The 19,318-nt window shown below is 34.1% G+C and overlaps 1 protein-coding gene across 6 annotated transcripts in view; it reads right to left on the bottom strand.

The window, feature by feature from the left end:
- The window catches only part of LRBA (LPS responsive beige-like anchor protein), a 398,303-nt gene that overhangs the window by 92,375 nt on the left and 286,610 nt on the right, over nucleotides 1-19,318 (bottom strand). For all 6 annotated transcript variants that reach the window (XM_032187390.1, XM_032187392.1, XM_032187391.1 and 3 more), the window contains 3 exons: nucleotides 17,658-17,798; nucleotides 16,319-16,438; nucleotides 4,949-5,101 (listed from right to left, as the gene is read on the bottom strand). In XM_032187390.1, the coding sequence (XP_032043281.1) occupies nucleotides 4,949-5,101; nucleotides 16,319-16,438; nucleotides 17,658-17,798 (414 nt within the window). The remainder of the gene's footprint in view (nucleotides 1-4,948; nucleotides 5,102-16,318; nucleotides 16,439-17,657; nucleotides 17,799-19,318) is intronic.

The following is a 19,318-nucleotide window of genomic DNA, read 5'->3' as shown; positions in this document are numbered from 1 at the left end:
TGAAATTTAGTTATTACCAACTGATTAATAGTTTTAAATTAATTATTACCTATTCAGACATCCAACCTTCAAAGACAGGACAAAATAGGCTACTATTCTGTTTAGAACAAATGTAATTGCCTTATTTGGATTTTTAGCGACTCCTGACTCCCTGTGGAAGTACGTGACTTTTCTTTGGGTTGTGCCTGGTCTTTGCAAATGCCTATTCTGTTGTTCACGATAAATTTATATCAACTCTAATGGGAAATCACGAACTGCAATAGGTGAATTTACATTTCTAAAACAGAAAAATATTCTGAAGGAGGAGAGCTAACATAACTTGGACTTTGAAGCTAGCAAAAGACCCCAGAAAATTTAAGTTTGAAATAATTAAGTTTGAAAAAAATGTATCAACTACTGCTATAATTTTTGCCAAAGATTTCTGTATCCAAACAATATCTGAACAACCTCTTTATATTCTTCATGCCCAGTTTACACTTCTCTGCCCTATATGCCTCTCAGAAACATGGATGAACAACAAAAATAGATTTATTTATTTATTCACTTAAGATATCAGATAAAAGTAGCATTCCCCCCTTTGCTCAAATACTAATGGCCTATAGATAGCATAACTCACTTTGAAATACTGAAGGATACAATAGAACATTGCATTACAATATTTTTGTGAGGGGGCAGGAAGGTAAGGTATCATTTAATGTCATTTTCAAATAAAAAAAATAAAAAAATAATTATTAAACTAATACTGTAAGTCTTATCACAAACACATATATAAGGATGCAATTATAGCACAATTTTTGTCAGCTGTATCTAGGAAAACGGAAAATATTTTCAGTTATCTTAGCAGTTACTCTATGGCATTAAAAACAATACGGAGCATTAGGGACGTATATTAATGTTTCAGACTGTTTCAGTAAAAACCTGGTCACATTTCCATCAAACTGTTGACTTACTCAGAGAAAGATATCTCCCCCTCCCTCTCATGAATTTGTGCCATTATAATTTTTATTGTGCTATCATAAACTAATAGAAAGTACCAAAAATATGCACAAGCAATACATGCATTTTACATTTCTTTGTATTGCTCAGAATGACATCCTGAAGCTATCATTGAGCTCATCATGACATTCCATCAATCAAAATCCACTTTTAATTATACACCATTCTGCTTTTTCTCCCAAAGCAAGCACAGAAGCCACACAACAATCTATTTCAACTAAAATACTCACTTTATAGAATTAAAAATAGGTTGGGAATCAGTTTTAAATCAGCTATCAGCCTGTCAATTAATGTTCTGAACCCCTGCTATTGACCCAGTACTGTACAAGCTGTTATTACGCACTGTCCTACATATCATCTGTTCCCCGTGCTGGTCTGTTCCAGAAAGACAGACAGCTGCAACAGTATATCCCTGTTCAACCTGAGGACCATCTGACTTTAATTGTAGCACACAGCTTGATGTGGGTCTGGTTATGAGAAGCCAAAGTATCACACTGTAATAATCTGGAAAAGCAGAAACCTGCCAACACAAGGCTGCAAACAGGGGCTTGGGCTGTCTGGCTGGCTGACGGGCTGCAGGAAATATGATTAATGAGCAAGGTATAATGATATCAGGAACCCGATTAGCACCACAAAAAGGTCACAGATCAAAGTAGTATGCATTTCATGAGCTCAAATCATTGTATAAGATCTGTGGACTTAAAGAGGTAAACTGAAATGCAAAGAGAAAAAATATCTGTGTGTGATAGTATTTTAAGTGCTCATTTTGTAAGCTATAATCACTATTTTGTCTGAAACAGGATGCTATAAGGAAATATTAACTGAATGAATCAGCCCACGACACATTGTAGCAAGCTTTTTTGATAGTATTTCTGAGAAACTGAGCTTCAAGCATTCCTCCTAAACACTCCTACTCTACTCAAAAATAAAATTTGATGTTGAGGTTATCAAATCCATTAAGTATTAACAAGATAGAGCAATTTAATATTTACATGTGATTTTCTCAGTTTTATTCCACAGCAGAAACAGCAGATTGCAGAGGGCATCATCCATAACAGCACTAACATGGCCATCACCACCAGAATAAGGTTGTCACATAAAAGTTGTTAACACAATTCACTGGCACTGAGGTTTACATGTAATGCTACCAGACTGACCAAAACTTGATATCTGAAATACAGGAGCAATACCAGTGACATAAATTGTCACCAAAACGGATGTTGTTTGATACACTTTAATATACTATCATTTGACAAATTATTATAGAATCATAGAATGGTTTATGTTGGAAGAGAGCTTAAAGCCCACCCAGTTCCAGCCCCCTGCCATGGGCAGGGACACCTCCCACCTGGCCAGATTGCCCAAAGCCCCATCCAGCCTGGCCTTGAGCACCTCCAGGGATGGGGCAGCCACAGCTTCCCTGGGCAACCTGTGCCAGGGCCTCACCACCCTCTGAGGGAAGAGTTTCTTCTTTATATATAATCAAAATCTACCCTATTTTTAGTTTAAAGACATTACGCCTCATAATTATCTCTCAATTTCAAAATCAACTCAAGTTGTAAAAAAAAAGTTCTACTTTGTTCAATTATGCAATGCTTAAAAATAACATTTTATTGCAAAAATTGTTTCTGAAAACCTTAATTTATGGTAACTTCTGTATGTTCTTCAAGTACTCTACTTGACAAGTGCTACAACTTCTACTTTCACAGCACAAGTTATGACCTTGAGCAGATTACTAGCAAAGTCTTTTTGATTAAAATAGTTTCAAAAGTCACATCACTGATGAACAATTACTTGAAAAATAACCTAAATGAGAAGGAACCATTAATTATATTTAGATAATAAATAGGATCTTCCAATTTCATAAGTAATGTTGAGGAAAATTATCAAATGATAATTTAAAGTAGTTTTAATCTTCATCATTCAAATATACAATGGATAATGTACTGCTCTTTTCAAATCCCCAAATTACTTTTTCTTTAAATGAAAGAGTGGATACATAACAGCACTTCCCTCATAATATTTTCTGAACTGCTTCTTTCAGAATTTGACAAAATAAAGATGTGCTTATTGTAGATTGTCCATAAAAAGAAACATATATATACATTTGGATTATGGAATTAGTTTATTACTCTCTAAGGTAAGATTTTAAAGGGATTTTACATTTTGTGCCCAAGAGTTTAACAGTAGTTATCGAAACTCAGCTGATTCCTGCTGAAGAAGCGCTTAATCTGGAGAACATAACCCATGTGAGAGATACCAAAGAGCTGCAAGAAAGGCTGACACTAGAAGCAGACATTTTGGAAAATGACGGAAGAATGAGGGACAGGTAGGTCAGAAAGTACAGACAGGTGAGGGCAAGAAAAACCTGGCACCATGGTTAAAAATCAGGAAAAGAAAATTAAGAACTAAAATTTTACAAGAGGAGGAAGCACAAGCTGGAGAATAGCTTGCATTCATAGTAGCATAAGTTAGAACTGTAATTAATTGGGTAAGAACTATATTTTCTGCAACAGCTAAAAAAACACAGTGGTGAGAGATCAGGGTCCAAGGCTGCCTTTGACAAGTCTGATTAAAAACAAAGTTTTTCATTTCTCAGACTATCCTGAGTCGCGAACACATGCCAAACTTGATCTATCAGAACAACTGTAAAATCAGAAGTAGTGTTTTAATATAGTTTGCCAAGTAGTCCTGCTAAATGTTAATGCATTTTATACGCCATTTAAATACATCTTGAACATGCTTCTACATGAAGCCAAATGCTGAATTCACCTAACACAATTTGTGATCATTATGATGCACCCTACAACTGCTGCAAATGTTAAGATCTTCACAATCAGTAGTCTGCAAAATAATAGGCCAAACAACATCGCTGAAGATAGTTATCATATCACCAGTAAAAGTGCACTTTAAAGCATACTGTTAATTTATAAATCACAGCTTTGTTCAGAACTGACTACTCTGCATTTTTGTGAATATGAGCTGCAATTTTCTGCCAACAGTATGACTTTTTCAACTCCCATATTCTAGCTTAAGGATATCAGGGAATTATCATGTCTAAGTCTGGTTTCTGTGAAGTTTCTGAGAGATTTCATGCCTTAGTTCAGTATTTCCTAGTTAGCTGTAAAGAAGTAGCTGACTACTACATGAAAACTGCAGCTTCATTTTTCAAGATTCATTTTAAAAAGGCTCTCCGATTTATTTCTAGAGTGCCACTGATGCAGAATCCTCCCATGTTGTGAAGAGTCTAATGTAATAGCTTTGAGAATGTGCTGAGATGCCAACAATGACACTGTAATATCTATTCTGTAAATCATTACACTGCTCAGAGGACACAGTGAAGACAAGAAATGCTAACACCAGGATTTTCCAAAACAGGGAAGAGAATAGTAACACATGTTTGGGGAATGAAGCAGGTAAAAGGAAAATTCAGTTTGATTTCCTTGTAAAAACTGTTCTGAAAAATGTAACTTTAATGGAAGAAAGAGAAGAGATGGCAGAGATTTAAAATGCAGCCTTCTCTCCTGAGGCATGTACTGGACTTTGGAGTTAAGTGGATACTTAAATAAAAAATAATAATAATAAAAAACAACGCTGAAATTACATTTAAATAACTGGAGTGAAAAATGTCTATGATTACCAAGCTTTTTCTTTTGTAAAGTGATGATATTATTAGCACTTCAGAACTACAAGAGCTGAAATAAAAATAACAAGATAAGATCTCCTGCATGTTTAGACCACATTCAAACTTTTTTGAGCAATTCTAAAGAACAAGCAATACTATATGCCTTTTTCCTTCTATAAACTTATAAATCTACCATTCCTTCTGATTATTTCAGCTATAGCCCTGTGTAAATTATAAATAGCTGTATTTTACAAAGATCCAAACTACTTCAGAAAAAGCTTGCAAGACAAATGTTTCTTGACAGACAATAGAAGAGAGACATCTTACCAGTCTGTTTATGCGAACAAATTCTTCTGGGGTTTTGGCCCATGGTGGAAGTTCAACATCAGACACAACTGTTCCATCATCCATCACTCCTAGATTGTAATTGTTGCTGTTGACGAATATCTCTGGGAGGTAATAGAATTCAGGAATCAATTCCTGTATATAAATGAAAAACAATGCCATGCTATAAATTCTGTCATAGAACGCACTTTGTCATGTTAAAAAATAATTATTAGAATGGCATTAGGCAGAGATAGAATAGACCTCCTTCTCCTCCACACACACACAGAAGGGAGAAATCCATTCTTTCATATTTTCTAAAATACAAGCCTTTATGTATGATAAATCTTTACAGTGCTTATAACATAACAAAAACAAAACAAAATGAAACAAAAACACCACAACCCTAAGACACTATATGTTATAAAGCCAAAAAGTCAGAACATTGCTTTTGGTAGCATATTATCAAGAAAGAAATTTATAAAACTAAAGTAATGAACATCACATGATACAAACAATCCTTAGTGGAAAGTAATAGGCAACTGAAGATGTTAAGAAGTTGGGAAAACATTTACATTTTAACACAATCCAAACTTTGAAGTGCTAATGCACAAACAGCAGCCTGAAGTTTGGGTGAAAGTAGCTATTACAGTTTATCCAATGCCTAGAAATAAATTTTCTGTCAAGTCTAAATTATCTGAAGTTACACCATATATTGAGGGGAAAAAAAAAACAAAACACAAAACAACAGTCAAAGCTGAATCGAGGCAATCCCCTTCTTCCATTAAAAGGCAGTTATCACTACTATGTGTCCAGTCTATAATTACAGGGAAGAATCATGCATAATTCCATACACACGAAAACAAAACAAAGAAAAAAGTTCAAAAGAACAAGGATTTTCTCCTGAATAAGTGGAATGTTTCTCTGTTTTGCAGTCAGATATGCAACTTCAAAAATTGCTGTTCATTTTGTAAAATATGCACAAGGATATACATAAACATACCTACATTAATGGCTTTAGAACCCTATTTACAGACTTTTATAAATGTCTACAAAATCCTGGTGTAACAACAGTGGAGAAAGCCTATTATGACACAGCATATATGTAACCGCCCTTATTATATTTTAAAGGCAAATTTTGAGGGGAACTTGATGTTGAGACTTAAATACACCCAACAAACTTGGCAATTTGATGGATTTAGAAAAACTGACCCACTAAATTAGGGAATTTACTTCTACTGTGAAGAAAGGATCAATACATGTAATTGCTTCAGGAACTGTATTTCATAGCAAACAACTGGTGTAAAATTGGTCTGCCATATAGCAAGCACAAACTGCATGCTACTTAAGAAGTAGAAAAAATCACACTACCCCACTGGCTTTGTCTACAGTGGGTATAGTATGTAGCTCCCTCAGAAGCTCAGTAGATCAGAAACCCAGTCTTGACATGGGTCAATGGATCAGTAGTCTCCCAGATAGACCCTCAGGGCCAGCGATGGCATGAGCAACTTTCCAAATGGCTGAGTGCAATAGGGAGGTCATCAGATTGTGGACAAGGTCAATCCAAAGTAGCCAGGGCAAAGACAGGAAAGATCACGCAAGAATTAAGCTATTATCACCTCCATCCTTGTGTGAAACACTGCTTGGCTTTGAATCGTACATCTTTTTGTTTACAGTCACCTTAATTAACTAGGCAGGGTAAAACATGCTTCTGTACCAAACGCTTGACAAGTACTTGATAAAAAGAGATTTGAAACTATTTAATAGGATAAATGAAAGAACAAAAACGTGTCATGGATAAATCCTTATAAGAAAGAAAGTTCTCTAACACTGAAGTTTCTGTAGCTTTTATCATCGCAGACAGAAACTAACAAAGAAAAGAAGACACTGGATGATTAATTCGATACCAGCTTGCACCACAAATATGAAACCATACCATGATTCTGAATACTTAAAACATAAGCTCATTACATATGTTATTGATGTTTTTATATTTTTAATATATATATATGTACAGCTATTCACTAGTTCCTTTCAAGATCAGAAAACATTTGGCTTTTTAGAACACACGTTGTTTTCATTAGATTACACAGAAACAATATGCAGCCTGGAAACTTAAAAATCATCAGTACCTTCTGTTAGTTTGACTATTAGAAGCTTTCCATAAAGCATTGTTCATTCCTATAGAAGTGAGTTTTTGCAAAGCTTTTCACTTTTCATAATGACACATTTTAACAAAAGGACTTCCTCTGTTATCTGATTTTGTTATCTTGACCACATGCTTGGGAAAAGAGAGTGTGAACAGAGGTACTGTGCCAGTCTAACTTAGTAGTATTTAATTCCAATTTTCAGTGTCTGTACGTAGATGTAAATGACTACATCAGTTAAAGGCCAATAGTTTTTCCTCAACCTGTAATAAGCCTGATAATAAAATATTTACATTTTTATCTACTTTACAAATATTCTTCACGTCTTTGCCAATCACAGTCCTTAACAGTCCTTCTCAATTCTATTTGTGGGGTCTTTTCCTATATTGAAAAATAAACCAAACCCTCAAACTCCTAAATACAAGTAATAATGAAACTAACTTTTTTATTGAAACATTCACCTTGCATACATAGATTGACACTAAAACAAAAGTTGCTGACTCACTTGCGTAACTCCATTAATAATGGAACTTTTTGGACACCTGAAAGAATTTAAAAGATCAACGAATATACTTTTTTGCCCTTGGGGGGGGGGAAGGGGAAAGAGGGGAAGGGGAAGAAGGGGTAGAGTGGTAGGTATTTGCTTGTGGTTTCCCACAAATACAGTGTGAAAACGTAAGACCAGTCATGAGAGGCCAGACTGAAGGACCACTGAGTATGGTATAGTCACCTAGAACAAGGACTGTGACAAGGACTGGAAGACTAACACAGGACAAATACAATCTTTTCATGCATAGATTCTGTCAGCTTCTTACTATTAAATTGGTTATGAACTAATCCATGCTTCTGATTTTTAAAATCCTTAAGTATGGTTTCCACACTGCAATTCCATCTGCAAAGGAATTTGGCTATTTTAGAACCACTTCCTAATAGTTCCAATGGATGATTGAGAAAACCAATAAATAGTAGTTCCTTATTCAGTCTTCTAAACGTCCTTCCAGATATTATAGATCTACATCACATTTTTCCTCACTGGTCTCTTTTTGCAATCAAAAGTAAATTTAGATTAATTCCCTCTGGTGGTCTTCCTTTTTGCCTAGCCATTTTGGGTTTTGTATTTTTTCTAATTCTACTGTATCCCTTCCAACATTTTATGTACTCAGCACATGTATACAAACTGCAAAATTGTCCCACATATCTTTTGTTTATGTGATTTCATGGAAAAATTAAAACAACTATATTATTTGTTGAAGTTCTCGCTTTCATGCAAATGTTTAAAATTAGTTTCAGAAATTCCTCTGTTAGAATTCACCAGTTCTAAGGGGTAGAGAAAGTAATATTTATGATGGGCAATACTTTACTCCTTCTGCCATGCTTTTGAGTTCATTAAACTTGATGAAAGGGCTCATGATGAATACTACATGAATCTATCACACAGTATTTGCAGTGTGGTTTTTGTTGTTGTTGTTGTTGTTGCTTTGTTTTGTTTAAAAAAAAAAAAAACTTTGAAGATAAAATCTGCTATATCAGAATTTGTATTAAACCAATCATAAAATTATGCATGTAATTAAAACACTGTCTTAAAAATTTCATAGAAAACACAATTTCTAAGGAAACTTCACTAAAAAGGTATTTCTTTATAAACAAGTAATATCAGTTTAACACTGGTAATTTATTATCATGTTTGCCACCAAGCATACTAAATCTATGCAAGATACTTTGTCTCTTAAATGTAATGAAATATTATTTCATTCTTTTATTTTTGTTTGGAAAGTAATAGACTGATGTGCTTAGAAGCAGAGTTATATGATCTGCAAAGGTGTCTAGAATCAGTGAGATAGATTCCCTAACCATATTAAAACATTTATAAGATATCAGATTTTCAAACTAAATTATTTGACAATCATATTAAGTAATATTAAGCCTATATATAACCTGTCAAACAGAATAATAAAAATGCATATTAGAAGTCTAGGTTCTTATTCATACTGCCACACACTATTTCCTCTGTTAGAGTACTTAAACAGCATTCAAAAATGCATACCAACATACTACAGTATATTCAAAATTTCATTTTTTCATCACATTTCAATATAATCATTTTCATGGTAGCAGGAAAATACAGTTTCTGTGTACCTGTAGGTCTTCCTCCATCTGCTTTATGTGTGTTATTTCTTGTTTAACTAAAAAATTCCCGTGTCATTGTCTGAAATACTCTCATTTTTAAAGAAAATAATTCAGCAAGTTTCAATTCAATTTCTAAATTGAATGAATGATAACGAAGAAATTATTTTTTTCAACACCCGTTAAGGTTCCAAAAAATATTTTAAATATTTCCTAGTATAAAAAAAATTATTAAAATGTTCAGCAACTTACAATTTACCCAAAAGAATTATACAAATCCAGGTGTTCATTCAGTATTTAATGATATATATAACAATTTCAATTAGTACTTTATTCATTATCAATCAAGAAGTAGATGAATTCAACCATTTATTGCATAAAAAGAGCATCTTCACTACACTTTAGAGCCTGTTAGTCAATATATGAATTATATGTAGATAAAATTATTTTACTTGTTACTGATGCTATATAGAAAAAAATATGCAATGGTATTTGATGACCATACTTATATACTATGAAAAACACGTAGTTCAGATTAATTTGACCAAGAAAGAGGAAAAAAAAAAAAAAAAAAGTTGTATGTATTACTGTATTCCTTTCCTCTAATTTCTTTAAATTACTGAGGAGAAAAAACGGACTATACTGAATCATAACAAGGTCTAGATGAAACCTTGAGAGGTCACTTTGTCCATCTTAGGTAGATAAAATTAGGTATTATTGAAAGATGTTTCTCTGACTTGTTCTTAAAATCCTTAGTCTTGGGTTTTCTATGAATTTCTAGTCTTCATCTATCCCAACCACTAGAAGGTCTTCCTAACATCTGGTCTGCTTTTACTGCAGCTGGAGCCCACTTCCTGTCCTACTCAGATTGAATATAAATTGCAGTTGCCCTTTTTTACATGTGTCAATGTGCAAGAACGGCTTTTACCTGATGGACAAAAAGATCCATCCCCAGCAGCACTGTCTGACCATCTTTCCCCTCCTGCACTAAGCCCACTGCCCACGATCCACCACCATGTCTGGCAGGGCAGCCCACTGGAACAAGAAGTGTTCAGCAGAAACAAAGTGCCACTGCACCCACCAGCCAAAATCCCCACCAGGATAAAAGCATCAGACCTGGCACTGCAAAGCACTTTACACTTCTACCCTCATTCCTCTTTTCTCCAGAGTAATCAACCTAAAACCTTTATCTTTATATCACTGTCCCATTTTCTTGACCTCTGGTCATTCTGCTCTGGACTTCAGCAAATTTATCCATACCTCACTTGAAGGTTATTTCAACAGCTCCAGAAAAAGATTGAAGCAGATATTCAAAGTATTTGTTTTGTTTTCAGTACAATTATGGCTGGGTATAAAAGAAGTAGACCACAGTTATCAGATGGAACTTTCTGATCCATAAACCCATATGTCTACATTTTTAACTACTGCTATATCCACAGACTACCATGCACAGATTTGACAGATATTTTTTTTTTTACTTTTTTAATTAGAGAAGTATTTTCCTGTTATGCATCTTGGCACAATTTTACAGGAAAGCAAATCTTTCACGAAAACCAAAGGTCTACATCATAAGTTAAAGGTTTTGCTACACCAGGCATACAGTTTACTGTGAAAAATCTGAATCACTATGTATCTACTTCTGAATTTTGCTAGTAATTGCTCTTGGACATCATTTACCTTGCTACTAATATGACATGAAATCTATCTTATGCTAAAGTAATGTTGCCAGTTTGGCAGCAACTTTACTCCTCGTAACTTCTGAAAGCCCATCTATTAGATGGGGAAGTATAAAACAATGCAAAGCATATGTAAAAAGCTTATCAGGTTACAGGGTGTCTTAGGCATGCATATGTTTGGCAGCCTGTTTCAATAAATATGAGTTGCCAACATGACGTTGCTTCACTTTGGAGAAAAACCTCTGAGACTGTCTCAATCTCCTATGACTTTCTTATAAGCAAAGTAGAGAAACTGAGTTGAGATTAGGTTACAATAATGTGGGAGTACCAGGGCTGAAAATCCATATTCCAAGAGCAGTTATCAATAGCTCACTGTCAAACTGGGAAGACATGGTAATGGGGTCTGTCCTGCTTCTAATACCAGTCAATAATCCCATTAATGATCTGGCATAGAAGGTGCAGTAATAAAATTCCAGATGACACTACGAAGGCAACAAGCAGTTTGGTGGACAGGATGAGAATTTCAACCTATCTTGACAAAATCTATGTATTGCATGGAAAGAAAATGGCAAATACTACGCTTAGAAAAGAGAAAATACATGCAAAGAGCAACAAAGATAGCAAGTATATTGTAGTAATTATAATGACAAATCAATTTAACGCTATGGGTTAGCTACCAAACCAGAAGTAACAACTACTTCTGAACAAATATGTACAAATCTACACATTAAACAAAGAAAAACAGTAACAGAAAAACAGGCAGACAGGCTTAACTTCAGTATTCTGGAACTTAATACAAGCCCCATACTAAACTGGTTTGCAATCAAGCACTGCCAGGCTATCTGTTTTTGTGTTTTATACAACATTAACAAAACTAACCAGGATTGTTTACAATAACAACATAAATCAAGAAGAAACTAAATGAATTAAGGATGCCTGTCCATTACTTAAAAGGTACTAAATGATACTTTCACAGAATTAAAATATATTTAATATTCTTCAGTGCAGAAGATTTAAGTTAAATTTATGATTTAACTTTTAAGTTAATACATGATTAATATTGTAAAGGCATCAGTGCTAAGCTAATTAGTAATTAACAATGACAGAGTAGTAGTGAGACACTAGAAAACTTCCAAAGAACTTTTAATTTGAATTGCTTAAATAAATGAATAGTAGGAAATTAAATTTTATGCAACATATCACCTCTTGAAATCAAAATTTGAATGGTTCAGTGAAAGGTTATACTATAGTGCAGCATTAGTTTCTTGCTTTGATCGTCAATCCAAGGCTTTCACAGGGTATTGACAAAGACTGGATGTGACCACACATGTGCTCTGGCTTTTTCTGTGGAAGTGTGATACCAAACAAGAGCTGCTTCCAAAGATAGCTCATGTTAGTCCTCCTTGTAGTATACGATGCCTCCAACTAGGATTAACAATAATCTTAAAACAGAAAGCATCAGGAATTTATATTCATTCTCATCATACAAGAAGGAAGGAGAAATAATTTTTTTAAGGTATCAGCTCAGTGGTTCTAAATATTCAAGATTTTTTCAGCTGAAACAGGAACAAACCCGTGTTTTTCCTTTTTGCCACTCCCCCACCCATCCCCCGTACAATAGCATGTACTTTGGCCTGCCAATTTCAAGGTCTTAAATGTGGCTTCACAAAACCTTTGCATTTCTACAAATCAATGCATTAAACTGCTAGGCTTTCATCAGTTGTAGAAGTATCAAAAGAAACCTAGAGAGCTTATGGTAAAAGAAAAATAAAATTATTTAGTCGTTTTCTAAACCTTTTTTCCAATATGCCAATTACATTCGGTTAATATTGGACTATAAGTGATATAGAGAAGATATAGTTATAAAAACATTTAATGATTGTATCGTAATACATGATGTCTCAAATAAGAGATCAAGCAAATATCTTTCATTTAAAAAAAATATGAAAGAAGTAAAGACTCCCTCAAGTGCCTCATTTTGTTAAAAATAACATGAGATAAAATCTTAATTTTGCATACAATTACATAGTCTTCACAGACAGGCATGAGCTGTGCTCACAGAATACATTCTTCCACACACAGCGCTGAAAGGAAAATTGTACATTCTTTTGGACAAAATCTTGGACCAAAGTTAGACAGTAGGAGAAAAAGCTGATTTTAGAAAAGAATGGGAAAAGAATGAAAAAACTAGATTTCAAAGACTTTCGAATAATCATTAACATATTAATGCTTGCAGATTGCAAGTACTTTCAGTAGGCCACACTAGTTCTTGCCAGTTTTTTTATACACAGCTAAACAGCTTTTCTATACACAATTTCTTTATTCATGTACAACGTAGAAATGTTAGGAATTCTACTGATGACAGCAGTCGCTGCAGGCTTCCTTTCCCTTCGTTTAGTTTTAGAGAGACCATCCTTTTGACTCTACTGCTGCAGAAAGAAACTTTCTTGTCAAGAATTATAAGGAAATCATTTCAGAGCTCAACCTTGAATCAGAAAACAGCATTTGCTTCACTACAATATTGTACACTAAGATGGCAACAAATGCTGTACTCTCAGACCTTTCAGGACAGACCATGAGAAAGTACTGCCATAAGATGATTACAGAGAATGATACTCCAGGATTACAGGGAGTAAGTCTAAAACTTATCGAAGTCATGTTTCATAATATATGTTGGCTGTAAAGTAAGTGGGAAAGGAACTCTAAAGAAAAAGTAAACAAACATGTGAAACTTTTCACTTCCTCTACCAGAGACCAAAAACAAAGGGATTCATGTTCATTTAACTCCCTCCCTGTCTCCCTCCTGCCTTATTCCCAAGTATATGCATGGGTTCATGTATACACACACCGCAAGACAATCAAAGAAAGACTTTTTACTGAACAAACATTGTAACAGGCTACAGATCTTCTCCTATGGAAGTTACTGCTCTGATTGCACATATTCTTGACAAAAGAAAACAGCAGTGCAAAACATACAGCAGTAGTAAGCTAATACATTGCAATTCTGCATGTAGAAAACTTGCAAAGCTATATGGGACACTTCAGCCATGCATTTCACAAACACTTGCCAGGTGGATCTGAACAACGAGTATCAGGAAAATTGTTTTTCACAGCTGTAGTGAAGTATTGGCAGTACACATATTTCCAACAAAGATGATTCCATGCATCTTCAGACTTTTTCTTTTCTAACTCATTCAACTTGTCCTATGGAAATCTTATTGCATCCCACTTCCTGGCTGCTCATCCAGTCTCATGAACAGACTCCTCTAGTCAACGTAAATTTTCACTCATAGTTTTCACAGTAGTATAATGTAATTATTGGCAATTCCCAAACTCAGAAAGCTAAAAGAGACTTCAAGGGGCCATCTGTAACAGTACAGATGACTCTTAAGGCTGTACAAACTTGCACATACATAATTTTCCAAAGGTACCTAAGCATTTCTGAAAAGCTCTCCCTAATTGCCAGGGAAGCATTCATCTATCTATTAGTTCTGTTAGAAAGGATGCTTTTACATCTCATCTAAATCTCCTGGATATATAAGTCCATTTTGAACTAAGTTCCCTTCCTGAGGAGTGGAAGCGGAGAGGGAGGTGCTGGTCTCTTCTCCCTAGTAACTGATGACAGGAAGCATGGGAATGGCACAAAGTTGCACTAAGGGAGGTTCAGACTGGACATTAGGAAAAAATTTATTCACTGTGAACATGGTCAAACACTGGAATGGGCTTTCTAGAAAGGTGGTTGACACCCCATGCCTGTCAAGAGTTCAGACAGCATTTGGATAACACCCTCAATAATACGCTTTAACTTTTGGTTAGCCCTGAAGTGGTCGGGCAGTTGGACAAGATGAAGACTTTGAAAGCCCCTTCCAACTGAGCTATTCTATTCTATTCTATTCTGCATGGGCAACAGAAATTTTTCCCTTCTTTCTTGCCACAGTCACTATGTTGTAGAAGACTCTTAAGTACCTCCCCAATCTTCTCTTCTTAATAAGAAAAACAAGCATAGCTAGTCAATCTTTCATTGCACTTTATTTTCAAGACCTTACTTTGTCATCATTGTTCTAGTCTGGATTCTCTCCAACTAGGCCCCAACTATGGATGTAGTATTTCAGATAAGACTAAGATTATCTGCTGCTGCTTCTCTGCTTGTGATATTTGTTAGCTTTCTCATGAGGAGTTGTGATTGCTTTGACATAATTTCTTCTTGATAGGTATGTGCTTCATTTGCTCATCTCCTTGTTATCTTCCTGGTACTAAACACAGCCAGATTATTTGATTAAATATTTTTCACTGACCTCACTTAAACTCACTTCATAATTTCTTGACTTTCTGTTTTTTCTTTTTTAAAAACTGAATACTTCATTTATCCACCACTGCTACCTTTTTTCTTCTCCATTTCTCAGAGAAACCATATTTACATCTGAACTTTTGCCTGCTGGCGTTGTATGTACAAGATAGAGAAGCTCATAATGACCAGTCCATTTGAAAATATCTCATGTGGTTTTATTTTATAAACTACTGTTTCTCATTTTGATACAGACATTGAATCTTTTTACCTGTGGTATTAATTCTGCTAGGAACTGCTACAGTTGATTATTTTTTTTGGTGGGGAGTAACAGATGGAAGAAAGACATTAGTTTTTCAGCACGATCAGTTTACAATTTTCTCATTTCACTAAGCAGCAGATAAACCCTTTCTTTAATTGTCTCCTCACTGCTATAGCTATAGAATGATGTCATGTTACTTAGGTCCCTTGCTAGTTGCATGCCTTTCTTTAGTCAGCCTGATTTCATTCATGCTATACCTTTCCATCCTGTATAAACAGAACTTAAAAAAAAAAAAAAAAAAACATTCTTTTTTCATGGGATTTGAGGTCACTAAAGCTTTCCCACCACTGTCAGCATGCTTTTCTTTTTCGTTCTCCTCCCCAGTTCAAAATATTCCTCAGATCCCAGAATCTATTTGTTTACCTCATTCTTTAACTTCAATAGTTACCCTATCTAAACTACTGCCCTTGGAATTTCCATGTGCTCCTGTCTTAGCTTCTTGACCCACCTAATTCTAGGTCTCCTTCCACACAATGACTAATTACCAGATTAATTTATCTTCTATTCCCAACTACTTCTTATTCATTCACAAGTTCCCAGGCCCAGTGCCCTTATTAGGATAGCTTCAATATGATGCTAAATTCTATGTTTCATCTTAGTATCTTCAGTCACTGGCTTTCTGTAGCCCTTTGTTTCTCTACTCAAGATAAAATCTCTGTGGAAACAACTATGTGTCATTTCTCTTTCATCTTTTCCAAAATGATAGGATCACTCCCAATCTTTTGCCTTCCATTTTGTAATAAGTTGTGGTCCTACGATCATAGCTACAACAAATGGAGATGCAGTATAAAATGTAACAGACTTCAGGAAAGTTTTTACCTTGATATCAGAAGTGTCACGCTGACTGTTGCGCCATGCTCTTGAAATAGATGAAAAGGTTCTATCTGCATGATCAAACTTTCCACCTTGCAGATTTAGGAACAGTGTTGTAAAGGGTTCCTAAAATATTTTTTAAAATAGTTAAAAATAACAATGTACTTCTGTAGAAATGTCAGGACATTTATTATTCTTTTTTGGTTAGGTTATTAATGATGCTATTCTTCTGGCAGACACAAGATTAATTGCAAAAGGTTCATTCTATTATCCAAGAATGAAAAATACAAAATGATGTTTATTTGTTCAAAAAATATATTTAATTCCCAATTCCTACTCCTCACACATATAAAGTAAAGATAAAATAAAGCAAATACAAATGAAATAAATATTTACAGGCTAGAGCTACAATCAACTGCGACACAAATTGCTTTAAAAAACATGAAAAAGCTCAATATTTTTACCTTAGATTTTTTTAAAAGAAGCATGTAGCGTATGCATTTTATTTTGCTCAAGGTAATCTATTAATACAAAGGATAATATTCAATATCAATAGCTTTATAATTGTTATTGTTTAATACGTAATTTATTATTTTGAAAAGAAAAATGTTTGAGAGGTTTAAAAGCCCCTCTAAGATAAAGAACACTTAAGCACATATTAGTGGATAATTGCTTGAAATTAGCTAAGTGCTATAAATTACTTCAAGGATTTATGTATGCTTGTACCATTTGAACAAGCTTTAATTAATGATGTACTGCTAATGCTTTCCCAAAGAAATTACTTTCTAGGAGATAAATCACCTTTCAATTTTATGGAAAAATGCATTGTTTAACCAATATATTATCAATATAAAGCATCTCAAAAGTTATGTCCATGTAAAATGCAAAATATTTTTTAAAAAATTATTTGCATCAGAAAACAACTAATTTAATCTCATTAGGAGGTAAAAATTAAATACATTCATTACGGAACAAAAATGTACAATATATCCAACCTTAATGATTCTAAGATTCTATGGCCCAATCAGAAAATATGTAAGGAAGGAAAGTTGACCATGTTTAAAGTAGTTTAAGATTGTATACTAAACATTACTTTTTAAGCAGGAAAAACTTTACTGATTTGAAAAGTATGTACCATAAAATTAAAACCTTCTGGTCAACTTTGGAATACATTTATCCCTGAAAAACAAAATCAGGTATTGATTACAATTATTCAAAAATTTCAGTATTCTCCTATGCCATTGGGTTTTAGTTCAAAAGTTAGTTTTAGTTTAGTTCCTAGCTATTTTTTTTTTTTTGCTTTTATTATAACTTAATGGAGAAAAAAAAAAAAAGATGTACTTACAATTCTTAATAACCACGTGAGTGCAAAACTTGCAGTTGAATAATGTGTGCCATAGTGAAACTTTGGAACCTGATCATCTTCCCATGATTCGTATCTCTCAGCAAAGAATGCCGCTCTCTTTGGGTTCAAAGCTCCAATAGGCTACAAGGTTTATAAAAATAAATACATAAGTAAATAAAGATAACAGCACATCGTATTCCTCGTGCTCTTTTTTGTAACGAGGATTATCAGCATGCATGGAAAATACTAGATGTGGTGTTTTGCAAATGCAGATGCCAGATTATGTTAGCAGCAAAAAAGTATCTTTTACATCCATAAAGGCATAACTTCTATTTCTACTACTGATTCAACTAAATCACTAAAACCCATTTGACAGTGGAATAACTTGGACAGAGTTGTTAACTTGTGTGCTTCTCTGTGTGTTGGGGGGAGGGAAGGGACACACACACACTATTAAGCAAATGTTAAGGACAACAACCAGAAACATCTTTGGATATTTTAGGAGGAAAAAGTAAAGAGTGTTAGAGTGGAAGAATATTAACAGCGTACACAGAACTTTGATATTACTGCTGATTGTATGCTTTCTATTTACTATCTCAAGACAAGTTCTATTTAATGAATAAAACCTGAAATTTTGCAATAGGCAAATAAAATAGCTGAATATCTACATAAAAACAGGAATATAAAAAGAAACAAATAATATATGTGTGATTTAAAAAGTATATCACACTTTCACCAACATAGGTAAGTACTGAACAAAGACTAACAAATACATAGATGAACATGGAATTATTAAATGCAAATCTTAAATGCAAGAAATATGATGCTTTGGAATCCATAGCCATGCATTTCCTCAGCAGACTTTGACATAAAGGATTTGGAAAAATGAGTGTACTTCACATTCATCACTGGGAAACCCAACAGTGAATTTAGCTGTTCCACATGTATAAGGCTGTGAGAGTTCTACAATACCTTCACATATATGTGCAAAACATACACAGTTCCATTTTGTATACATAGAGAGCACACTGTTTGTATATCATTAATGTAAATTATGCCCATCTGAACAGAAAATAAAAGCACTCGTGTATAACTTAAGAATAAATATGCAAAATTATTTTCTTACTTCTGTCTTGCAAGAATAACTATACTTAAGAATACACTACAAGGTAAGGAGAAACTTTAAAAGAAAAGTATATGAAGAAAAGTTGCAATCAATAACCAAAATAAATCAATAATCAATATTAATTCAAGCACAGTTCAAGTGAAAAACTACGTCTGCTATTCGGATTATTATTATTTAAATATCTGCTTCTTTGCAGCTTATATGAAATTTGGCATACAAGCTTCAAAGTAGTTTCTGTTCTAGGATAGATTAGATCTATGAATGACCTAAGATCTTATCTTACATTTTTTACTTAGACTGGCTTTCACATTGCAGTAGGATGAAGAAAACATCTTAGGTTAATTACTATTTTTGCAGTTCACTAATTTGAAATATAACCCTCTGAAAGAAGTGGTTCCTGTATAAAAGGATTTTTATCTGATTTAGCAAATTTATTCCAGGGAAGAATGAAACTGACTCCAAGAAGTCTTTTTGTTGCAAGAACCATTTTGGAATCTCCATCTGTACTGATTTTCCCTAAAGACTCGGCTATGCT

This window comes from Aythya fuligula, chromosome 4, assembly GCF_009819795.1.
Source record: "Aythya fuligula isolate bAytFul2 chromosome 4, bAytFul2.pri, whole genome shotgun sequence".
Lineage (NCBI taxonomy): Eukaryota > Metazoa > Chordata > Aves > Anseriformes > Anatidae > Aythya > Aythya fuligula.
Note: the sequence above shows the minus strand (reverse complement) of the source record. Positions and strands in the feature narration are given on the sequence as shown.